Source organism: Scyliorhinus torazame, chromosome 15 (genome assembly GCF_047496885.1).
Source record: "Scyliorhinus torazame isolate Kashiwa2021f chromosome 15, sScyTor2.1, whole genome shotgun sequence".
Taxonomy (NCBI): domain Eukaryota; kingdom Metazoa; phylum Chordata; class Chondrichthyes; order Carcharhiniformes; family Scyliorhinidae; genus Scyliorhinus; species Scyliorhinus torazame.
The window spans coordinates 150808637-150832265 of NC_092721.1; the positions used below are offsets into that span (position 1 = coordinate 150808637).

At 45.1% G+C, this 23629-nt stretch overlaps 1 protein-coding gene across 7 annotated transcripts in view; it reads left to right on the plus strand.

The window, feature by feature from the left end:
- Positions 1 to 23629, plus strand: part of LOC140391899 (uncharacterized) — a 74087-nt gene that overhangs the window by 31344 nt on the left and 19114 nt on the right. For 3 of the 7 annotated variants that reach the window (XM_072476933.1, XM_072476931.1, XM_072476932.1), the window contains exons 2-3: positions 1360 to 1492; positions 6479 to 6553. In XM_072476933.1, coding sequence (XP_072333034.1) covers positions 1441 to 1492; positions 6479 to 6553 — 127 coding nt within the window. In that variant the 5' untranslated portion in view covers positions 1360 to 1440. Of the gene's footprint in view, positions 1 to 1359; positions 1493 to 6222; positions 6387 to 6478; positions 6554 to 23629 lie in introns of those variants that run through there. The other 4 variants (XM_072476934.1, XM_072476935.1, XM_072476936.1 and 1 more) reach the window with 2 other exon arrangements.

Below are 23629 nucleotides of genomic sequence, written 5' to 3' on the forward strand. Positions count from 1 at the left end.
ATACAAGTAGAAATCCATTGCTGCATATGGAATACTGTATACAGTTTTGGTCTTACTGGAGAAAGGATATAATTGTATTAGTAGTGGTTCTGAGAACATTCACTCAACTGATTCCTGGGATGATAGGATTATCCTATAAGGAAACATTTGGACAGATTAGGCTTGTTTACATTTGAAGTTTAGAAGAATGAGAGATAATCTCATTGAAACGTATAAAACATTCTAAGGCGAATGAGAGGGTAAATACGGTGGGAGGGCATGTTTCCCATTGTGGGGAGTCTAGAACTTGGGACACAGTTTAAAAATTAGGAGCCTCATTGAATTTATTGAAGGTACGAGTTAGATTTTTGATTATGGGGAATAGACAGGGAAGTGGAGTTGAGGTCATAATCCGCTGATCATGATCCTATTGAATGCTAAAGCAGACTCAAAGGGCTGAATGATCTTTTCCTGCTCCCTCGTTCTTGGTTCAGAATCCCAAGTTTTTTTTTGGCTTGATGTTTCTCCTTGTGTGGTAGAAATCAATCTCCTTTCCTGTGTAGGTATACCTACACAGATAGGCTGCTGACTACCACCTACTCAAGGGCAATTGGGGATGCACAAAAAATACTACATCCCATGTCAGAGTTCTGAAAACATGGAACAAGAGTACTTACAAAGTACCAGGACAGTTTCAACAAGGCATCCTCAAGGGTTGTACTCTGTTAATTTGGTTCAATTTAATAACAACTTCCATTTATATAGTGTCCTATGACACTTCACAGGATTGCAATAAGACAAAATTTGACACCAGTCCAAAGGAGGAGATAATTAGGACAAGTGATTAAAAGCTTGATCAGAAAGGTACATTATAAGGAGTATTTTAAAGGAGAGCTGGTGGCAGGTAAAGATTTAAGGGAGAAATTCTAGAGATTTTAGCCTAGACTGCTGAAGGCAAGTACACCAATAATGAGGCAAAGGAAGTGTGTGATGCACAAGAGTTCAGAATTTATTGACTGTTGCTGCAGAACAAGTTGCAAAGCCAGTATTTAATGCCCATCTCTAATTGCCCTCGAGAAGGTGATGGTGAGCCAGCTTCTTGAATCACTTGGATTCCATATGCTGTAGGTAATCTAGCTGTTGACAAGATTTCTAAAATTCTGACCCAGGAACGATGCAGGAGAAGCAACCTGACTTGGTGAGGAACCCGCAGGTGGTGGTGTTTGCTTTCCTTGTGTCTGCTTTCCTTGCTCCTCTAAGGTTGCAGGTTTGAAAGATGCTGTTGAAATGTTAGTGAGTTGCTCCAGTGCATGTCACAGCAATGGAAGGAATTAATGTTTAAGGGGTTATTGCAGTGTTTTTTTAACTTTTTTTCTGGAGATTCCTTTTTACCAACCGACCAACCTTCGGGACCGACGCCAGCCTACCGTCACGACCAACGCCGGTCGACGTTTGCAACCCATGCCACCCAAACTTCGTGACCCACCATTTGCACATACCTGTAATGCGACAGGTGAGCCTTCTTGGTCCTCACAATCTCACTTATTTTGTCATTCAATGTTGCATTTCTGTATGAGTTACTCATCAGAGGTCCTGGAGCTCACACCAGCACTGCTTTGCCCTGTTTTGGGCTCTCCTGAACAGCTCACACCACCACTACTTTGTCCTGCTGTGGATTCTTCTGAGCCACTCGGTCCAGTAGGTTTGGTTCTGAGATCCTGGCCTGTTTTGAGTCTATGGCCCTCTCTTTCTTATTACAAAATGATCCAGTTAAAGTTTGTTTGCTGCTGACAAAATGGAGGCATCACAATTGGGCCCAGAGCACGCAACGTCAGTGTTCAAGGTACGTGACCTCTCTTGTCTAACTTCAGGCAGGAAGACTGATTGAATTAAAAACAAAATCTTCTCCTGAGTCATGGTGCTGATGTCAAGAGGAGGCAGTGCTTCTCGCTGGGCTCCGGGCCTGCGCACTGATGAGCTAGCATGCATGCGCAGCGCAATCGCTATTTTAAAGCCAGTCGCGGCCATCATTTTTAAAGCCGCTCGCAGCCGTCATTTTTAAAAGCCGGCTGTTGCGGCCGTTGCTTGTTAATTCCTGCAATCGGGAATGCCACGATGGATGGCTCCGCGACCCCGACTTCGAAAATGACTGGGTTATTGGGACCATGCATATGATTTTTTTTAAAGAAGATTAACTAAGTTCTTGGTATTATTTGAACTTAACTTAAAATTTTGTTCATTTGCGACTTTAGCCATACAGGAAACAGTTTGTTGAAGTAACTCAGGAAATTTTAATAAGTCGTAGATTAATACTTATTAAAACAGGACAGGACTTGACTTATGTACTATGGCTGTTGTTTTCTGGTTCAGCCTTGGGTGCAGGTTGACACTCGGCCTCTGTCCTCTCCCGTAACTTCAGGTTCCCTGCGGACAGCAGGCTCTGTGAATTTCAGCTTCAAACTTGCGATGCTCCTTGCTCAGTAAAAACTGCTGCATATTAACTCTTTTCAAACAACAGCCTGATCAATTATATTGCATTTTGATGAACTTAAATAAGGCGAGGCTATTTCTTAATTGGCTGAAGGGGTACGTGATCAATCTGATATTTGTCTAGGTGGCGCATTATCAGTTTCCGATTAATTTCTCAAGGGCGATGGTCATCTATTAATTTAATTTCCTACTGTCCTCTGAGCGGCCCTCTAGGGTGTCAATTACTTGTGGGAGCATCCCTCTGATTAAAGTTTGTTTCTGTTACTTCTTGCTAAAATAAAATATTTTATGATATCTTCCTTGCCCATTTGTTCAGGATAGGGAAAATATGCTGTCATGCCCTATAAATGATACATTGAGCCGATTATCTCAGACTTTCTTAATTGGTGCAATATCCTTATTAAGTCAGACATATATCAGTTACGCTTGGTTTTGTTCAGGCCATTTGATGGGTGATGTTATTTCTCTCTGTGGTTACTTGGAATGAGTTACTTTACTTTTAAGACAAACAAGAGTAGTAAAGTTGTTTATAACCTTAAAACTAATAAAGAAGATTGCAAAGTGGGTAGTACTTAGAAGTTATGTACGGTACGTATAGAATATAAGTGAGAATGGTTTTGATGCCTGCTTTATTTAGGAAAAGATAGATGTGATGTCTCAGAACATAAGATTCATCAATCTAGATGTCTAATTGATCTATATAGGTATCAGTGTATCCTTAGAACTGCATTAAAACAGCCATTCATCCATGTGTTTTTGTTGTGAGAACTGCTTTGTCATTGTTTTTGTTGCAACTGTCACTGCTTGCTTAAGTCAATTTTTTAAAAAATACAGAATAGCTTTACAAAACTTAGAAAGTTACAGAAATTACACACAGTCAATACAAAATATATAAAATCAATGCTTGAAAGTGGTGTGCTAAAGATAACACCACACATTCAATTGATGCGTATTAAAATTTAAGAGTTACAGAACTTAATTCTAACTTGCAAAATCAAAATGGTTACATATTGTGAAAAAAAGTGACTTATTTTAAACATCATCAGATAAACTGCGCTAAATTGATGCACAAGGCTGAATGTTTTAACACTTGATTTTCTTTGCACAATAGGTCTTTGAATTTAGAGACCACAACTAATCATTTTTAATTGCCAGGGAGTTTGATGGTCCCATGCAAATACTGTTCAATCTTAATGTTTCCATCACTGGCTTAAAGGCTTGATGTTTTCCTCCCTTGTGACGTATGAATGTGATGCTAAGATCAAGTCAAGTGATGAGCTAATGTCCCAGATTTCAGCTAAAAATCATATTGGGTGAGGGTTGACATCTGTGATTATTTAACTAATGACTAAGTAAAAACTGATTGTAGATAATAAAACTCAAACTTTTCTACATTGGACGGCACGGTGGCACAGTGGTTAGCACAGCTGCCTCAGCGCCAGGAACTCAGGTTCAATTCCGGCCTTGGGTCACTGGCTGTGTCGAGTTTGAACATTCTCTCCGTGTCTGTGTGGGTTTCCTCCGGGTGCTCCGGTTTCCCCTCTCAGTCCAAAGATGAGCTGGTTAGGTGCATTGGCCATGTTAAATTGCCCCTTAGTGTCCAGGGATATGCAGGTTAGGTTATGGGGTTACAGGAATAGGGTGGGGTGGAAGGTGGAATGTAAATGGGTAGCTCATTCGAAGGGTCGGTGCAGACCTGATGGGTTGAATGGCCTCCTTCCGCACTGTAGGGATTCTATGAAAACTATTGATAGACAAATTAATTAATTTTTCAAAAGCCAGTTGCCATTTTAGGTGACTGAAAACTTCCATCTCCTGTGGAGAAAATGGCTCAGCTGTAGTAGATCCTTGTGAGTACCACTACATCTGCTTATCAGAGGCGACTGTCAACTAATATGCAGTTTCTTCATAAATGCTGGAGTCTAGCAAGGTGGCATTGCTTGCACAGAGAGCTAATTCACCAATTCATTCCTCAATTCCCAAGGGTTGTGAGAACCTTATATTTCTATTAGTTCCTTTGCTGCCAATGTGGACAGGTAGAAACTCGGTCCAAAACATCTGTGTAAAACAGAAACCGTCATTGTGTACAACAAAATTTGAATTCTGTGATTTTCTTGGAGAATACAAGTACTTTAGGTTGAAAATAGTTTAAGAAACACATCACTTGTATGGTTACAGGATGCCTTCCTGCTATAGTTACTATCCCAACACTTTACAACTAGTTAACCTGTAAAGCTGGCTGCTTTACAGTGATAAAACAGCATCACAATTCTCTGTAAGGAAGTGCAATATGAATAGACTGTCAAAAATTCAGTGAATTTCCAGGGGAAATAATTTTATGCAAGATGTGCGTGGAGTCAGTGGTGTTATATTGTTTTCATTGGAATCAATATACCCATTGAGAAGCAGAGGCTTGGAATATTCCTCAAATAATTAATGCTGAAACCACTCTAAATTTACATCCCATGGAATTTTAGCTGTAAACTTTGGCCATGAAAAAAACGAATGAATGGCATATATGTAGAATAAATCCGTAATCATCAAGAATGAAAGGGGGTTATTGTAAATTAACTGTTTAAAAGTATTCAATTTCAGTGCTATCTAGATTAGTTTTTATTAGCTCTTGTAAACATTAGTATAGTGGGTGTTGTTACGGTCATTTTAGCACAAAAAATATTTGAACAGCCATTGTACTAAAGACTGTTTCCTGAATCCTGCTTTTAGCATGGCTTTAAAGAATTTGGCTCTAGTTAGTTAAAATATCAATATGAAAATGCATCATTATACATTGTTTGTAATTTCATTTATTTCCAGCTGCGCGGGTCTTTACCTTAAAACATACAAAAAGGATTTTGATTCAATCTGTGGTCCAGATTTTACAGTAGTAATGACGACAGAGCTATTAGCATTCGTCGTCATTACTCTAATGAAACATGCACCGAATAACACAGAAATCCAGATGTTTCTGCTGTGATTCTACTCTCTAGAGGATGCACCTCTGGGTGGTGGGCGGCATGGTGGCACAGTGCTTAACACTGCTGCTTCATAGCACTAGGGAGCTTGGTTTGGTTCCAGCCTTGGGTTACTCTCTGTGAGGTTTGCACATTCTCACCGTATCTACGCAGGTTTCCCCCCAGTGATCCAGTTTACTCCCACAGTCCAAAGACGTTCTGGTTAGGTCGATTGGCCATAATCAATGTACAGGATTCTGGGGATAGGACTGGGTGTGGGCCTAGGTGGAGTGCTCTTTCAGATGTTTGGTAGTTCTGCACTGTAGAGATTCTAAAGGTCTCCCAACATACCATCCCAAATCCATCAGTGAATTGACTAAACATCCATTTTACCTCACTGTAAAACACTTTTTTTTTTAAAAGGTAAAGGTACGCTTTGTTAAAGATGATGTAACTGAGTTTTCAACAGTGTTCTAACTTCATAATTATTGCTAGACATCCTCACCCGCCCTGAAAATTTAATTTATACTAGTGGAATGTCAAATTTCTCCATTATGATAAAATTCTATCTTGAATTTTTTTTAATGGTACTTTAGCTCCTGTGTTAATCTAATCATTTATTTTGCAATCTGAAAATTTTAATTAAAATTGATGGATAAGCACCACTTTTCACTTACTGGTTTCCTGTCTGTGAGAATGCTTCAATGTTATTGGTTACTTGCTCTCCTTGTTGATATCACTGCTGCTGGATGCTTGGACATACCCTTCACTTGGCACCAAATTAAATCTGCTGTTGGGAACGGGGAAACCAACGACATAGGGATCACTAGATCTTTGCAAGCAGTATTCTTCAGCCGTTGCTTCGCTGCTGCCCACAAAATCCAGTCCTGTATCTTTTATTCAAAAACTGAAGAGTCACATCAGTACTGAAGAATGAAGAAATCCAACAGCAAATATGCCAGGATTGTAAGTATAAGAAGGAGGGAAGATGGTAGGAAACTCTAGTTGTATAATAAGCTTCAATTTCCATCAATTAAACATTTTATGTTTTAAAATAGAAAAGCTGTGGAAGAACTTCTTACGGAGGCAAAACGGGGAAAAGCCAGGGCTGAAGCTATGGGACCCATGGGCTGGTAAGAATATACTTTAAAAATTGCAAAATGATGGAAATAGAAAGATTAATGTAATGCAGAAAGATAATCGAATCTTGTCGTGCTGTATGACATGTTAACAAAATACACAAACGTAAAGACATTAGGACCAATTTTTGACTGTAGGTGCAAGTCATATCTAAGGTAGTTTGCAGTGTTTTTAAGACCTGTCTGAATTTCAAATGCATATAGTGTTATATTTTCTAGTTGAAGATCAATTACATTTTTATCCCCAACACCGGGCCTAGGAAAACTATCATTCGGGCATTAAAGAGGTATGTCAAAGTAGAGAGTGGGAACAATCCGAGAGCCTCAAAAGAGATCTTGACCGTTAAGAACCCTGCTGATGTTAAATGCAAGGGTATCCCAAAACCCAGAAATGTAACTTGTAACAACAGTTCTTAGTGGTGTATATTTTCAGTTTAGTATATTGTGAGAAAAGATATGGAAACCAGGGAGGAATAGTAGTGTTTTGTGATCAGTCAATAAAAAGTATTTAATAACTTAAAAGAAAAACACCCGATGAGAAGTGTCATAATACATTGCAACAGTATACTGAACTACACTGATGGCTTTGCACACACAATATTACCTGTTCTCAACTACCTAGGTTTTTGATCTCTGAGATGCCCTTGTTTCCAAACAGCATCCAATATTATATAACTCTTATGAACTAAATCCAGCATATAATTACCACACACAGATTATTTGTTCACTTTTGCGAATACAATCTTCAATTTCAGTGAAGGCACAATCATTTCGATTTGAGTTTGTAATTTTAACTGGCTGCCCGTTTAGCAATAACTCGTTTTCAAAGGAGACTGTTTTCTGCAATTGGGTGTGACTGTGATAGTAGCTGCCTCTACTGTGTCCCTTTCTCCAGTTATTGTGCTATGGATATATCGTGCTTTCCCTTTGATGTTACCCACCCTGTGGACCCGGCATTTAGCATATAAGTGCCGAGTCCCTTATCTCTCCACTTTGAAGTTGCCTTTTCCATACCCCATTGTTTTCCCCCAGTCACGTTGGTAAACACTTACTTTTCATCAGTATGCTAATTCACATATCAAAACACTACTTCAGACAGCTACAATTCCCCTTTTTATGTTATTTTATCCAAATTTCAATTTTTAATCTTAATTTCCCCCAATTCTTATCATGACCCAACAGCAGCCTTTGCCATGGTAGATGCGGCTGTGGATTAAGAAATGGCAGGCCAAAATGAAAATAGCCACAGATGCAGGAGTAAGTCTGCAGACAACTGACATTGCATCAGGCATCTAAACTTAGTGGATAGTTGCTGAAGCTAAAATGGCACTGTAAAGAATGCTTGCATGGACCATCTCCATGGTTCAGAAATGTAGCTCGTCTTCAGACCCTGATAAAATAAAGCCCTATGCTCATTCCATATGGAATTGTTAGAGCCTACAGTAATAGTTGGTGTACCAGCTGTGGCAAAACAGGAAATGCCAACTTCTGATGGTAATTGAGGTATTTCTGAAAAACCTTTTAGCAGAACCGTTTGTCAAGCATTCACATTCCCCTGATACTACTAAGGGGTTGCTGTAGCACGGATTCAATTCCCATACCGGCTGAGGCGAAGGCCCTACCTTCTCAACCTTCCCCCTCGACTGAGTTTTTGTGACCCTCTGGTTAAACCACCACCTGCCAGCTTTCTCTCGAAGGGGAGGTCCGCCTATGGGACTATGGCGACTTCCATTCATAGATTGCATAACTATTTAATTCATCTAATATTGAACTCGTAGCCCTACAAGTGTGTTTGATTTCATACTTCATATTTCTCTGAAGAGATGAAAGCGTATTTTAATATAAAAACGCTATGCTAAGGAGCTGCCTCCTGATTTTGTTTTTGGGTATTGTTATATTTGTCAAAAGTAATTATCTTCCCTTTCCTGAGATTTATCTTGTGGCAGGCTGGGGGGTTTCTATAATTGTTTTTAAATCACTTAATAACCAGTGACATACTAGTGATGTTAAAGGACCTAAAAACTACTGCAAATGTTTGATGAGTTGCTCAAGTAATAACAGGTATCTAGTGTATTGTGATGATTACAAAAATCCAGCTGAAGATTGGAGAAATAAAATTGACATGATCCAATAGATTTTCTTTCTCCATTTTGATGAAGATGCAAAAACAATATTACAGTAAGTCCTCAAAGTTGTGATTGTATTCCCTGCAGCCCCAGTTCAGCACTTATGCACCATCGGATCTCAGACTTCCATAATACCAGAGTTCCGACTTTGGATCGGATCTGGATTTTCAACCAGAACGCAGGTTCAAGAGAGGGTGGTTGGACCAAAGGGTTGGTCGGAGAGAGGAAAAGGCCATAACTCAGGTCGGGGCGGGGAGAGGCTTCAACTTGGGAGGTCGGGGAGGTGGGGCAGACCGCAAGGCGGGAAGGGGGGATCTACAAGAGTGTTGCCAGGGCTTGAAAATTGCAGCTATGATTGGATTGGATTGGCTTTTTATTGTCACATGTTACCAAGGTACAGTGAAAAGTATTTTTCTGCGAGCAGCTCAACAGATCATTAAGGACATGAAAAGAAAAGGAAATAAAAGAAAATACATAATAGGGGAACACAAGGCACGCAATGTAACTACGTAACACTGGCATCGGGTGAAGCATACAGGGGAGCAGTGTTAATGAGCTCAGTCCATTAGAGGGTTATTTAGGAGTCTGGTAACACCGGGGAAGAAGCTGTTTTTGAGTCTGTTCGTGTGTGTTCTCCGACTTTTGTATCTCCTGCCCGATGGAAGAAGTTGGAAGAGTGAATAAGCCGGGTGGGAGGGGTCTTTGATTATGCTGCCCGCTTTCCCCAGGCAGCGGGAGGTGTAGATGGAGTCAATGGATGGTAGGCAGGTTTGTGTGATGGACTGGGCGGTGTTCACGACTCTCTGAAGTTTCTAGCGGTCTTTAGCCGAGTAGTTGCCATACCAGCCTGTGATGCAGCCAGATAGGATGTTTTCTATGGTCTATCTGTAAAAGTTGGTGAGAGTTAATGTGAACATGCTGTATTTCCTTAGTTTCCTGAGGAAGTATAGCGCCATTGTGCTTTCTTTGTGGTAGCGCTAACATGGGTGGACCAGGACAGATTTTTGGAGATGTGTACCCCTAGGAACTTGAAACTGCCAACCATCTCCACCTCGGCCCCGTTGATGCTGACAGGGGTGTGTACAGTACTTTGCTTTCTGAAGTCAATGACCAGCTCTTTGGTTTTGTTGGCATTGAGGGATAGGTTGTTGTCGCTGCACCACTCCACTCAGCTCTCAATCTCCCTCCTGTATTCTGACTCGTCGTTATTCGACATCCGGCCCACTATGGTCGTATCGTCAGCAAACATGTAGATGGAGTTTGAACCAAATTTTGCCAGGCAGTCATGTGTGTACAGGGAGTATAGTAGGGGGCTAAGTACGCAGCCTTGCGGGGCCCTTTAGGGATTCTATCGATTAGTTGAAAAGACCAGTTAAACAACGATCACTGAAACTATACCAAATATACTGGTTTGAAGCAGACTGGAAGAATTACGCAAATCACTTCAGAATTGCTGTAACTTTAATTTGACAAACCCAGTGATGAAAATTCGGAGCAAAGATAGCTTTAAATTCTTTACAAATTCTGCGATAAATAGATACACAACCATACCTCTCCGCTCATGCTAAAAACATCTTCAATGAGGTTTCCACATTCAACAGATTCCATCCAAAGCAAACAGGATTTCTGAGGAGGATTCTTTTATATTGCAACAAAAATATCAGAGTTACAGCTCACCAAACATTTGTTCATCCAATCCTGGAGTATTCAAGTTGTGTGTGGGATCCTTATGTAGTGAGGGATCTAAATAAGATTGAAGAGATTCAAAGATGTGCGGCACAATTCTGCACTAATCATTATTGGAAATACAGTGGAGTCGCATCCTTGTTCAAAGATTTGGAACTGGAATCAGTAAAGCAGACTTACCATGTTCTATAAAATACGGAATGGACTGGTGGAAATTGACGGAAACAAGTACTTAGTGTCCTTCGGCAATGACAAAAACAAAGTTACCATCTACATAAACCACGAAAACTATCGTGAAACAAACTGCCAAATGCTTGAAATTTTCAAGACCCATCTTTAGATCATTTCCATTTGTACGTTTTTCATTATCATGACTACCACATCAGCAGATCACTTCTGGTTCAGCTGGCGCTAACCCCATAAATGTTAGTTACCAGAGCAGAAGAAGCATCTCTATTCAAGAAAGGAGGGCGGTCATCTGATGCAAGCGTGGGGATAGCTTTATTTCTGTGGGATCTGGTGCTACTCCTTTAATCCTCTCATTTATTGCACTCTCGCAGTCCATACTTGCCTAATTCAGGAGTGAGAACTCCATACTATGTCGCTGGCTAAACCTTGGTGACAAAATGCCGAGAAATCCTAAGAAAATCGTTGATTAAAGAGCAGTCAAAAGCAACTGAGGTGTAGCCAACTGCTCAACATGGCAACTTAATCTTTGAATGGGCTCTCCATCCAGCACATTTGAAGGCATTACAGCTGATGACTGCTAATATTATTAATGATGTGGAGATGCCGGCGTTGGACTGGGGTGAGCACAGTAAGAAGTCTTACAACTGACTCCTTCCTCAGGTGAATGAAGAGGTATGTTCCAGAAACATATATATAGACAGATTCAAAGATGCCAGACCATGCTTGGAATGCGAGCATTAGCAGGTGATTAAATCTTTATAGATCCAGAGATGGGGTAACCCCAGGTTAAAGAGGAAGAGCAGCGCTCCGAAAGCTAGTGACATCGAAACAAACCTATTGGACTTTAACCTGGTGTTGTAAGACTTCTTACTGTAATATTATTAATGTTATTGATGAGAAACTCAGCTTATTGGCACAGAATATCAGTGCACATGCTATACAATAGAAGAATACTGGCAAAAGTCTCAAAGAAGGGAGGAGAGAATCCTTAATGTTGAAAATGCAACTTCCTCGGTTGAGAATCACTTGCAACCCTTGGAAAAGCAGCTACATAGCATGTCAGTAATCCTAGACGATCTGAAAAACCTTGTCGGTTTTCCAGAAGGAGCTGAGAGTAGGTTCCCACTTTAATTCTTTAAGAGCTGGCTACCATGTTATTTTAATAGGGATACGAAAGCTGGGTATAAGTTCGAAAGGGCACATAGTATCCTGTCTTGAGGCTAGGGACAATAAATTTCCCCAGCCTGTAATTATGCATTTTCATAAACTCTGGGACTGACATAATCAGCCAAATTGTTACATCGGTAAAGAATTTGAGAAGGCGAGACACTGACAGTCAGTTGGGTCTTCCACCCCCAGGATCCTCAAATCCCTTGAGCCTCCCCCACCCTCGTGTGTCCCGCCTTCAGAATGCCATCCACCGAGCCAGTTGTGCTGGAAAACCTCGCTCTGCACACTCTCTGCTGGCCACATCAGGAGACCCCAGACCACTGCCGGGAACATTAGGGAGACTGTGCTCAGGTGCCCACCCCTGATCGGCACAATACCCTTTGGTCATAATGATATCTCCAGTGCTGAAGCCCCGCCCTTGGATGTTTGATTGTTTGCTGCTGCCTTTAAGGTGCTGATGCTTCTAGAGCAGTCACTTTCAAAGTCAGGGTTCTGACTTGCGAGTGGATGTCGGGAGGGTCATGGAGCTATCCATCGCAGTGTTTAGAATCGCGGGAATTAAACTACAATGGCCGCAGCAGCCAGCTTTTAGAAATGCTGACTGCGAGCAGCTTTAAAAATTAGGGCTGTGACCGGTGTTAAAATTGCATGTGTGCTGTGTATGCGTGCCCGCTCAGCAGTGTGCATGCCCGGAGCCCAGCGAGAAGCACCGCCTCCTCCTGCTGTCAGCTCGATGACTCAGAAGAAGATTTTTTAAAAATTCAATCAGTTTTCTTGCCTGAAGCAGTGCAGAGAGCAGGTCATGTGCCTCAAACACTGACGTCACATGCTCTGGGCGCGATTGCGATTTCTCCATTTTGTCAGCAGCAAACCAGCAACAGGACTGAAACATTTTTAATGGATCATTTTGTAATAAGAAAGAGAGTGCCAGAGACTCAAACAGGCCAGGATCTCAGAACTAAACCTGCTGGACTGAGTGGCTCAGGAGAATCCACAGCAGGACAAAGCAGTTGTGGTGTGAGCTCTTCAGGAGAGTCCAAAACCGGGCAACGCAGTGCTGGTGTGAGCTCCAGGGCCTCTGATGAATAACCCATACAGAAATGTAACATTAAATGACAAAACACTTGAGCCCGTGAGGCCCAAGCAGGCATTAAAGGCAAATTAAAATGGTGGGTCACAAAGTTTGGGGCGGCGTGGGTGGCGAACGTCAACAGGCATGGGTCGCGGACTTCCGGGTGCGGCGATGACCAGCTAAGTCGCACGTTTTGGCAGCTCCCGGTGGAACGGACTTTTGGGCTCTTAATAAGAACCCCGACGGCAATTTTAACAGCTAAAAGCACTGTGCGGTAAACCATAAGGGAATCCCCCCTGGATACGGATGGAAAAAGGAGAGGAAGGTGGCCGGATTGCGGTGGATCCTTTAGAGCAGCGGCAAGGAAGGCAAGCAAAACCCAAGATGGCGTCGGAAGGTGGCAGTTTAATATGGGGCCCTGAACAACACGGGTTTTTGAAACGCTGCGTGGAAGAGCTTAAAAAGGAGATGAAGAAGGAGCTGTTGGCCCCGATATTACAGGCGATCGAAGGGCTCAAGGATGAGCAAAAGACCCAGGAGCGGGAGCTTCGGGTCGTGAAGGCAAAGGCTGCCGAGAACGAGGACGATATACAGGGCCTGGTGGTGAAGACGGAGATGCACGAGGCACACCATAAACTATGTGTGGAAAGATTGGAGGTGCTGGAGAACAACGCGAGGAGGAATAATTTAAGGATTCTTGGTCTTCCTGAAGGTGCAGAAGGAGCAGACGTCGGGGCATATGTGAGCACGATGCTGCACTCGTTAATGGGAGCGGAGGCCCCGGTGGGTCCGCTGGAGGTGGAGGGAGCATACCGAGTGATGGCGCGAGGACCGAGAGCAGGAGAAATTCCTAGAGCCATAGTGGTGAGATTCCTCCGTTTTAAGGACAAAGAGATGGTCCTTAGATGGGCAAAGAAAACTCGGAGCAGTAGGTGGGAGAACGCGGTGATCCGCGTATATCAAGACTGGAGTGCGGAGGTGGCGAGAAGGAGGGCGAGCTTTAATCGGGCCAAGGCGGTGCTTCACAAAAAGAAGATAAAATTTGGAATGCTGCAACCGGTAAGACTGTGGGTCACACATCAAGGGAGGCACCACTACTTTGAGACGGCGAATGAGGCGTGGACTTTTATTGTGGAAGAAAAACTGGAATAAGCGGGTTACTAAAAAAGAACGTTTGAAACAAAGTAGTGGGGCGAGTGTGGGGGGCGAAGAGGGGGGAAAAAGGGGGGGAAAGATGAGCTTTATGTTATTAATCCTGCGATGCTGTAACTTTTCTCTCTTCCACAGGTGGTGGTGGAGGGAGGAATGGAGGTGGAGGAGATGGGGCGTTGGCCATTGGGGGCGGGGCCAAAAGGGAAGCGCGGGCTTTGTTCCCGCGCTATGAAAATCATGGCGGGAATAGGGAAGCAGGAAGGAGGGGGCGTCGCACGGTGCGAGCCGAGGTCACGGGGGGAAGCCGAGGTCGGCCAGAGTTTGCTGACTTCTGGGAGCAACATGGGGGGTGTAACTACGCTAGTGAGGGATCTAGCGGGGGGGAGTGGGAGGGGGGAGTTACTGGGTTGCTGCTGCTGGGGAGAGGGGGGAGCCGGAATGGGGTGGGGTGGGTGGGGGGGGCGCCGCCTGGGGGGACACAGCTGCGTGGGAACCGGGTGAGGAGCTGGAAAAAGGGGATGGCTAATCGACAAGGGGGGGGGGGGGTAAAAAGCCCCCCAACCCGGTTGATCACCTGAAATGTGAGAGGGCTGAACGGGCCGATAAAGAGGGCACGAGTACTCGCACACCTTAAGAAACTTAAGGCGGACGTGGTTATGTTACAAGAGACGCACTTGAAACTTATAGACCAGGTTAGACTACGCAAAGGATGGGTGGGGCAGGTGTTTCATTCGGGGCTAGATGCGAAAAACAGGGGGGTGGCTATACTAGTGGGGAAGCGGGTTATGTTTGAGGCAAAGACCATAGTGGCGGATAGCGGGGGCAGATACGTGATGGTGAGTGGCAAATTACAGGGGGAGGCGGTGGTCTTGGTAAACGTATATGCCCCGAACTGGGATGAAGCCAATTTTATGAGGCGTATGCTAGGACGCATCCCGGACCTAGAGGTGGGAAAGTTGGTAATGGGGGGAGATTTTAATACGGTGCTGGAGCCAGGGCTGGACAGGTCGAGATCCAGGACTGGAAGGAGGCCAGCTGCAGCCAAGGTGCTTAAAGATTTTATGGAGCAGATGGGAGGAGTAGACCCGCGGAGATTTAGCAGACCTAGGAGTAAGGTGTTTTCGTTTTTCTCCTCCTATGTCCATAAAGTTTATTCGCGAATAGACTTTTTTGTTTTGGGAAGGGCGTTGATCCCGAAGGTGAGGGGGACGGAGTATACGGCTATAGCCATTTCGGATCACGCTCCACATTGGGTAGACTTGGAGATAGGGGAGGAAACAGAAGGGCGTCCACCCTGGAGAATGGACATGGGACTAATGGCAGATGAAGGGGTGTGTCTAAGGGTGAGGGGGTGCATTGAAAAATACTTGGAACTCAATGATAATGGGGAGGTCCAGGTGGGAGTGGTCTGGGAGGCGCTAAAGGCAGTGGTTAGAGGGGAGCTGATATCAATAAGGGCACATAAAGGAAAGCAGGAGAGTAGGGAACGGGAGCGGTTGCTGCAAGAACTTCTGAGGGTGGACAGGCAATATGCGGAGGCACTGGAGGAGGGACTGTACAGGGAAAGGCAAAGGTTACACGTAGAATTTGACTTGCTGACAACGGGTACTGCAGAAGCACAGTGGAGGAAGGCACAGGGTGTACAGTATGAGTATGGGGAGAAGGCGAGCAGGTTGCTGGCCCATTAATTGAGGAAAAGGGGAGCAGCGAGGGAAATAGGGGGAGTGAGGGATGAGGAAGGAGAGATAGAGCGGGGAGCGGAGAGAGTGAATGGAGTGTTCAAGGCATTCTATAAAAGATTATACGAAGCTCGGCCCCCGGATGGGAAGGAGAGAATGATGTGCTTCCTGGACCGGCTGGAACTTCCTAAGGTGGAGGAGCAGGAGAGGGTGGGACTGGGAGCACAGATCAAGATAGAGGAAGTAGTGAAAGGAATTAGGAGTATGCAGGCGGGGAAGGCTCCGGGACCGGATGGATTTCCAGTCGAATTTTATAGGAAATATGTGGACTTGCTTGCCCCGATACTGATGAGAACCTTTAATGAGGAGAAGGAAAGGGGACAGCTGCCCCCGACTATGTCGGAGGCAACGATATCGCTTCTCCTAAAGAAGGAAAAAGACCCGCTGCAATGCGGGTCCTATAGACCTATTTCCCTCCTAAATGTAGACGCTAAGATTCTGGCCAAGGTAATGGCAATGAGGATAGAGGATTGTGTCCCGGGGGTAGTCCATGGGGACCAAACTGGGTTTGTGAAGGGGAGACAGCTGAATACGAATATACGGAGGCTGCTAGGGGTAATGATGATGCCCCCACCAGAGGGGGAAGCGGAGATAGTGGTGGCGATGGATGCCGAGAAAGCATTTGATAGAGTGGAGTGGGATTATTTGTGGGAGGTGTTGAGGAGATTTGGCTTTGGAGATGAGTATATTAGATGGGTACTGCTGCTGTATAGGGCCCCGATGGCGAGCGTGGTCACGAATGGACGGGGGTCTGCGTATTTTCGGCTCCATAGGGGGACGAGGCAGGGATTTCCTCTGTCCCCATTATTGTTTGCACTGGTGATTGAGCCCCTGGCAGTAGCATTGAGGGGTTCCAGGAACTGGAGGGGAGTACTCAGGGGAGGAGAGGAACACCGGGTATCTCTTTACGCGGACGATTTATTGGTGTATGTGGCTGACCCGGCGGAGGGGATGCCAGAGATAATGCAGATACTTGGGGAGTTTGGAGAATTTTCAGGATATCAGCTGAACATGGGGAAAAGTGAGCTGTTTGTGGTGCATCCAGGGGAGCAGAGCAGAGAAATAGAGGACTTACTGCTGAGGAAGGTAACAAGGGACTTTCGCTACTTGGGGATCCAGATAGCCAAGAATTGGGGTACATTGCATAGGTTAAACTTAACGCGGTTGGTGGAACAGATGGAGGAGGACTTCAAGAGATGGGACATGGTATCCCTGTCACTGGCAGGGAGGGTACAAGCGGTTAAAATGGTGGTCCTCCCGAGATTCCTCTTTGTGTTTCAGTGCCTCCCGGTGGTGATCACGAAGGCTTTTTTCAAAAGGATTGAGAAGAGTATCATGAGTTTTGTGTGGGCCGGAAAGACCCCGAGAGTGAGGAAGGGATTTTTGCAGCGTAGTAGGGATAGGGGGGGCTGGCGCTACCGAGCCTGAGTGAGTACTACTGGGCCGCCAACATCTCAATGGTATGTAAGTGGATGGAAGAAGAGGAGGGAGCGGCGTGGAAGAGATTGGAGAAGGCGTCCTGTAGGGGGACTTGCCTACAAGCCATGGTGACGGCGCCGTTGCCGTTCTCACCGAAGAAATACACCACAAGCCCGGTGGTGGTGGCATTCTGAAAATTTGGGGGCAATGGAGACGGCATAGGGGAAAGACGGGAGCCTCGGTGTGGTCCCCGATAAGAAATAATCATAGGTTTGCTCCGGGGAGAATGGATGGGGGATTTGGAACATGGCAAAGATCAGGAGTAACACAATTGAGAGATCTGTTTGTAGATGGGACGTTTGCAAGTCTGGGAGCGCTGGCCGAAAAATATGGGTTGCCCCAAGGGAATGCATTCCGGCATATGCAACTGAGGGCTTTTGCGAGGCAACAGGTGAGGGAATTCCCGCAGCTCCCGACGCAGGAGGTGCAGGACAGAGTGATCTCAAAGACATGGGTGAGGGACGGTAAGGTATCAGACATATATAGGGAAATGAGGGACGAGGGGGAGATCATGGTAGATGAGCTGAAAGGGAAATGGGAAGAAGAGCTGGGGGAGGAGATTGAGGAGGGGCTGTGGGCTGATGCCCTAAGTAGGGTAAACTCATCGTCCTCGTGTGCCAGGCTAAGCCTGATACAATTTAAGGTGTTACACAGGGCACATATGACTGGAGCACGGCTCAGTACATTTTTTGGAGTAGAGGATAGGTGTGCAAGATGCTCGAAAAGCCAGCGAATCACACCCACATGTTCTGGTCATGTCCGGCACTACAGGGGTTTTGGATGGGGGTGACAAAGGTGGTTTCGAAGGTAGTGGGGGTCCAGGTCGAACCAAGCTGGGGGTTGGCTATATTTGGGGTTGCAGAAGAGCCGGGAGTGCAGGAGGCGAGAGAGGCTGATGTTTTGGTCTTTGCGTCCCTAGTAGCCCGGCGCAGGATACTGTTGATGTGGAAGGAAGCCAAGCCCCCGGGTGTGGAGACCTGGATAAATGATATGGCAGGGTTTATAAAGCTGGAACGGATTAAGTTCGTCCTAAGGGGATCGGCTCAAGGGTTCACCAGGCGGTGGCAACCGTTCGTCGAATACCTCACAGAAAGATAGAGGGATTGGAAAAGAAGAAGACAGCAGCAGCAACCGGGGGGGGGGGAGCGGGGGAAGAACCAGAGGGATTCTCAGGGATGTTAATATATAAGTATAATATGTACAGGTTGTTGTTATAGATAATTGTATATTGGACTGTTAAAACATATTTTTGGAGAATATTTATCTGGGACAAGGCAGTTGCCATTTAGTCTTGTTTTTTGTTTATATATTATTTATTTCTTGTTTATAAAACTGGCCATTGTTATTTATATTGTGATATTACTGTGTAAAGGATACACAATGTACTGTGATGGTTGGCCAAAAATTTTCAATAAAATACTTTTTTTAAAAAACAGGCATGGGTCGCGACGGTCAACCAGCGTGGGTTGCAACAGTCGGCTGGAGTGGGCCGCGAAGGTTGGCCAGTTGGTAAAAATGGGTCCCTGGAAAAAAAAGTTTGAAAAACAATGTTCTAGAGTTCAGGCAAACTGTTCAGGCTTCAAGGATTGATTGAAATGCGATGCAATAATCATTGTTTGAGACACTGCACGTGGACCCACAAGAATCCACTTGAAAATATTTTGTTTACTAAACAGTCAACAGCAACAAAGATTTGAAAATCAACTACATAACATTCTACATATCACACTAGCCATTAAACAACAAGGAAATGCCTTGTTTGCATATTGGCACCAATATAAAGCTATATCAGCTCATTCTCACACAAAAAAAAACACCCCTGACAGGTTCTTCAACAGAAACTGAGGATAAGCGAGAGAATGTGTTATCAGGTCAAGAACTTTACCATAGAAATGATCTGTTCATCAATGTGTTACTTGTTCCACATATGCCATTCTCTGTCCAGGAGCCGCATCTGTGCAGGCCCTCCCACATGGCCCAATCTTACCGGAACTAAATCCTGGCATCCACATATTCCACTGGCGCTCAAGGTGCAGTTGAACATTCCTGACTTCCAGCATCAGGTGGGCCATTTGGATCAATGTCACACACCAGATCCCGCAGTATCTTCTTGCTTCAAACCAGATTGCCTTCTGGACTCGTGCGTCCACCTGAGCCCGGTGTTCCCGGACCAAGGTATTTTAGAAAACATTGTCCTTCTTTCCGGCTACAGAAAAGAATTGAAACAACAACAACAGCCTCTAGGCATTTGCAGCCACCAGCAGGGCCGCAAACCTGCAGCTGTGAAGTGCTCGCACATCTAACACGGTCCATTCCTTATTAACAATAGCCTTCAGCTGTAAAGATACATAGATACATAGAACATACAGTGCAGAAGGAGGCCATTCTGCCCATTGAGTCTGCACCGACCCACTTAAGCCCTCACTTCCACCCTATCCCAATAACCGCTCCTAACCTTTTTGGACACTAATGGCAATTTAGCACGGCCAATCCACCTAACCTGCACATCTTTGGACTGTGGGAGGAAACCGGAGCACCCGGAGAAAACCCACGCAGACACTGGGAGAACGTGCAGACTCCGCATAGACAGTGACCCAGCGGGGAATCGAACCTGGGACCCTGGCGCTGTGAAGCAACAGTGCTAGCCACGTGTGCTACCGTGCTGCCCAAGCTAGAGGCTGCTCACAATCAAAGGTAGTTAAAGTGACCGTCTGCATATAACCAAGGCAACAGCTGTAGTTGCCCTTGTTGTGGGTACCTACAGTCTTTAAAGATGGCTCACAAGACGATAAGCCCCTCACTCCCTCCAGCCCGGGGGCGGCCCCCAACCTGGATCTCCACTGCCCTTAAGCTGCATGGCCAAAGATGGAAACGGCTACTCACCTCCTCAGTTCCCCATAGCAGCCATTGTGCCAGATTCATGTTTTTAAAAAGGAGTACGAAACGACAGCCACATTATTTCTCCCTGGGGAGCTGGTTAATTCCCAGGTGGCCATTATATTCTACTTTAATCTCGCTAATGAGATGGAAATGAATACAAATTGGGATCAATGATATGCTCGCCATATTTGAACGATATCCTGAACTCTCCAACAGGAGTGAGCGGTTAAAAGGCAAACGCCTTTCCCACTATTTAACTGGCGTGCCCAGAGCCACACTGGGCACAATGCCGTGGTTAAATCGCATCCAATGTGTTTGGTCCTGTGTCAAAATTAAATCCCACTGGTTTGGTGTACTAGAGCTTCAGAAGATATTCGATTATAGCCTTTGAATTTGATCCTTTGTTCTTAATTATGGAGCTCCCAGATAAAAAGATAATTGACACTAATGAAAAAATGCTGTATCCTATCCTATCATTTGCAGCGTGGAAGAATATTCCCTGTTCCTGGAATGTGTCCCAATGAAATTCCTAACCTGTATTCTCTGATCCAAATCTGATGCATTCCGAAAAGTATGGGGCCCCTAGCTCAAATATATCAGTTCCGTAATGTCTAACTTGCTCCAAGAGTTTTCCATAAGCTATGTAACACAGCTTGGAACTATGATGTTGTTGCCATTACAGAGACCTGTTGAGGGAAAGACAGGATTGGCAGCTAAATGTTGCAGGATTTAGATGTTTCAGGCGGGATAGAGGGCGATGTAAAAGGGGTGGAGGAGTTGCGCTACTGGTTCGGGAGAATATCACAGCTGTACTGCGGGAGGACACCGCAGAGGGCAGCGAGGCTATATGGGTAGAGATCAGGCATAAGAAGGGTGCAATCACAATGCTGGGGGTTTACTACGGGCCTCCCAACAGCCAGCGGGACATAGAGGATCAGATAGGTAGTCAGATTTTGGAAAGGAGTAAAAGCAACAGGTTGTTGTGATCGGCGACTTTAACTTCCCCAATATTAACTGGGACTCACTTAGTACTAGGGGCTTGGACGGGGCAGAGTTTGTAAGGAGCATCCAGGAGGGCTTCTTTAAACAATATGTAGATAGTCCAACCAGGGAATGGGCTGTACTGGACCTGGTATTGGGGAATGAGCTCAGCCAGGTGGTAGAAGTTTCAGTAGGGCAGCATTTCGGGAACAGTGACCACAATTCAGTAAGTTTTAAAGTGCTGGTGGACACTGATAAGAGTGGTCCAAGGGCGAATGTGCTAAATTGGGGGAAGGCTAATTATAACAATGTTAGGCAGGAACTGAAGAATCTAGATTGGGGGCGGATGTTTGAGGGTAAATCAACATCTGACATGTGGGAGGCTTTCAAATGTCAGTTGAAAGGAATTCAGGACCGGCATGCTCCTGTGAGGAAGAAGGATAAATATGGCAAATTTCGGGAATCTTGGATTACGAGAGATATTGTAGGCCTCGTCAAAAAGAAAAAGGAGGCATTTGTCAGGTCTAGAGGGCTGGGAACAGACTAAGCCTGTGGAATATAAGGCTGTAGGAAGGAACTTAAGCAAGGAGTCAGGAGGGTTAAAAGGGGTCAGGAAAAGCCATTGGCAAATAGGGTTAAGGAAAATCCCAAGGCTTTTTACACGTACATAAAAGCAAGAGGGTATCCAGGGAAAGGGTTGGCCCACTGAAGGACACGGGAGGGAATCTATGTGTGGAGCCAGAGGAAATGGGCAAGGTACTAAATGAATACTTTGCACAGTATTCACCAAAGAGAAGGAATTGGTGGATGTTGAGTCTGGAGAAGGGTGTGTAGATAGCCTGAGTCACATTGAGATCCAAAAGACAAGGTGTTGGGCGTCTTGAAAAATATTAAGGTGGACAAGTCCCCAGGGCCTGATGGGATCTACCCCCAGAATAATGAAGAAGGCTAGAGAGGAAATTGCTGAGGCCTTGACAGAAATCTTTGGATCCTCACTGTCTTCAGGTGATGTCCCGGACGACTGGAGAATAGCCAATGTTGTTCCTCTGTTTAAGAAGGGTAGCAAGGGAAGGGTAGCAAGAAGGATAATCCAGGGAACTACAGACCAGTGAGCCTTGCGTCAGTGGTAGGGAAATTACTGGAGAGAATTCTTCGAGACAGGATCTACTCCCATTTGGAAGCAAATGGACGTATTAGTGAGAGGCAGCATGGTTTTGTGAAGGGGAGGTCGTGTCTCACTAACTTGATAGAGTTTTTCGAGGAGGTCACAAAGGTGATTGATGCTGGTAGGGCAGTGGATGTTGTTTATATGGACTTCAGTAAGACCTTTGACAAGGTCCCTCATGGTAGACTAGTACAAAAGGTGAAGTCACACGGGATCAGGGGTGAGCTGGCAAGGTGGATACAGAACTGGCTAGGTCATAGAAGGCAGAGAGTAGCAATGGATGATGCTTTTCTAATTGGAGGGCTGTGACTAGTGGTGTTCCGCAGGGATCAGTGCTGGGACCTTTGCTGTTTGTAGTATATATAAATGATTTGGAGGAAAATGTAACTGGTCTGATTAGTAAGTTTGCAGATGACACAAAGGTTAGTGGAATTGCGGATAGCGATGAGGACTGTCAGAGGATACAGCAGGAGTTAGATTGTTTGTGGACTTGGGTGGAGAGATGGCAGCTGGAGTTTAATCCGGACAAATGTGAGGTAATGCATTTTGGAAGATCTAATGCAGGTAGGGAATATACAGTGAATGGTAGAACCCTCAAGAGTATTGAAAGTCAGAGAGATCTAGGTGTACAGGTCCACAAGTCACTGAAAGGGGCAACACAGGTGGAGAAGGCAGTCAAGAAGGCATACGGCATGCTTGCCTTCATTGGCTGGGGCATTGAGTATAAGAATTGGCAAGTCATGTTGCAGCTGTATAGAACCTTAGTTAGGCCACGCTTGGAGTATAGTATTCTATTATGGTCGCCACACTACCAGAAGGATGTGGAGGCTTTAGAGAGGGTGCAGAAGAGATTTACCAGAATGTTGCCTGGTATGGAGGGCATTAGGTATGAAGAGCGGTTGAATAAACACGGTTTGTTCTCACTGGAATGACGGAGGTTGAGGGGCGACCTGATGGAGGTCTACAAAATTATGAGGGGCATAGTCCGAGGCTTTTCCCCAGGGTAGAGGGGTCAATTACTAGGGGGCATAGGTTTAAGGTGCGAGGGGCAAGGTTTAAAGTAGAGACACGTTTTTTACACCGGGTAGTGGGTGCCTGGAACTCGCTACCGGAAGAGGTGGTGGAAGCAGGGACGATAATGACATTTAAGGGGCATCTTGACAAATACAAGAATAGGAGGGGAATAGAGGGATACGGACCCAGGAAGTGTAGAAGATTGTAGTTTAGTCGGGCAGCATGATCAGCACCGGCTTGGAGGGCCGAAGGGCCTGTTCCTGTGCTGTACTTTTCTTTGTTCTTTTTGTTCTTGGTCACACGGGATCAGAGGTGAGCTGGCATTATGGATACAGAACTGGCTAGGTAATAGAAGGCAGAGAGTAGCAATGGAAGGGTGCTTTTCTGATTGGAGGGCTGTTACTAGTGGTGTTCCGC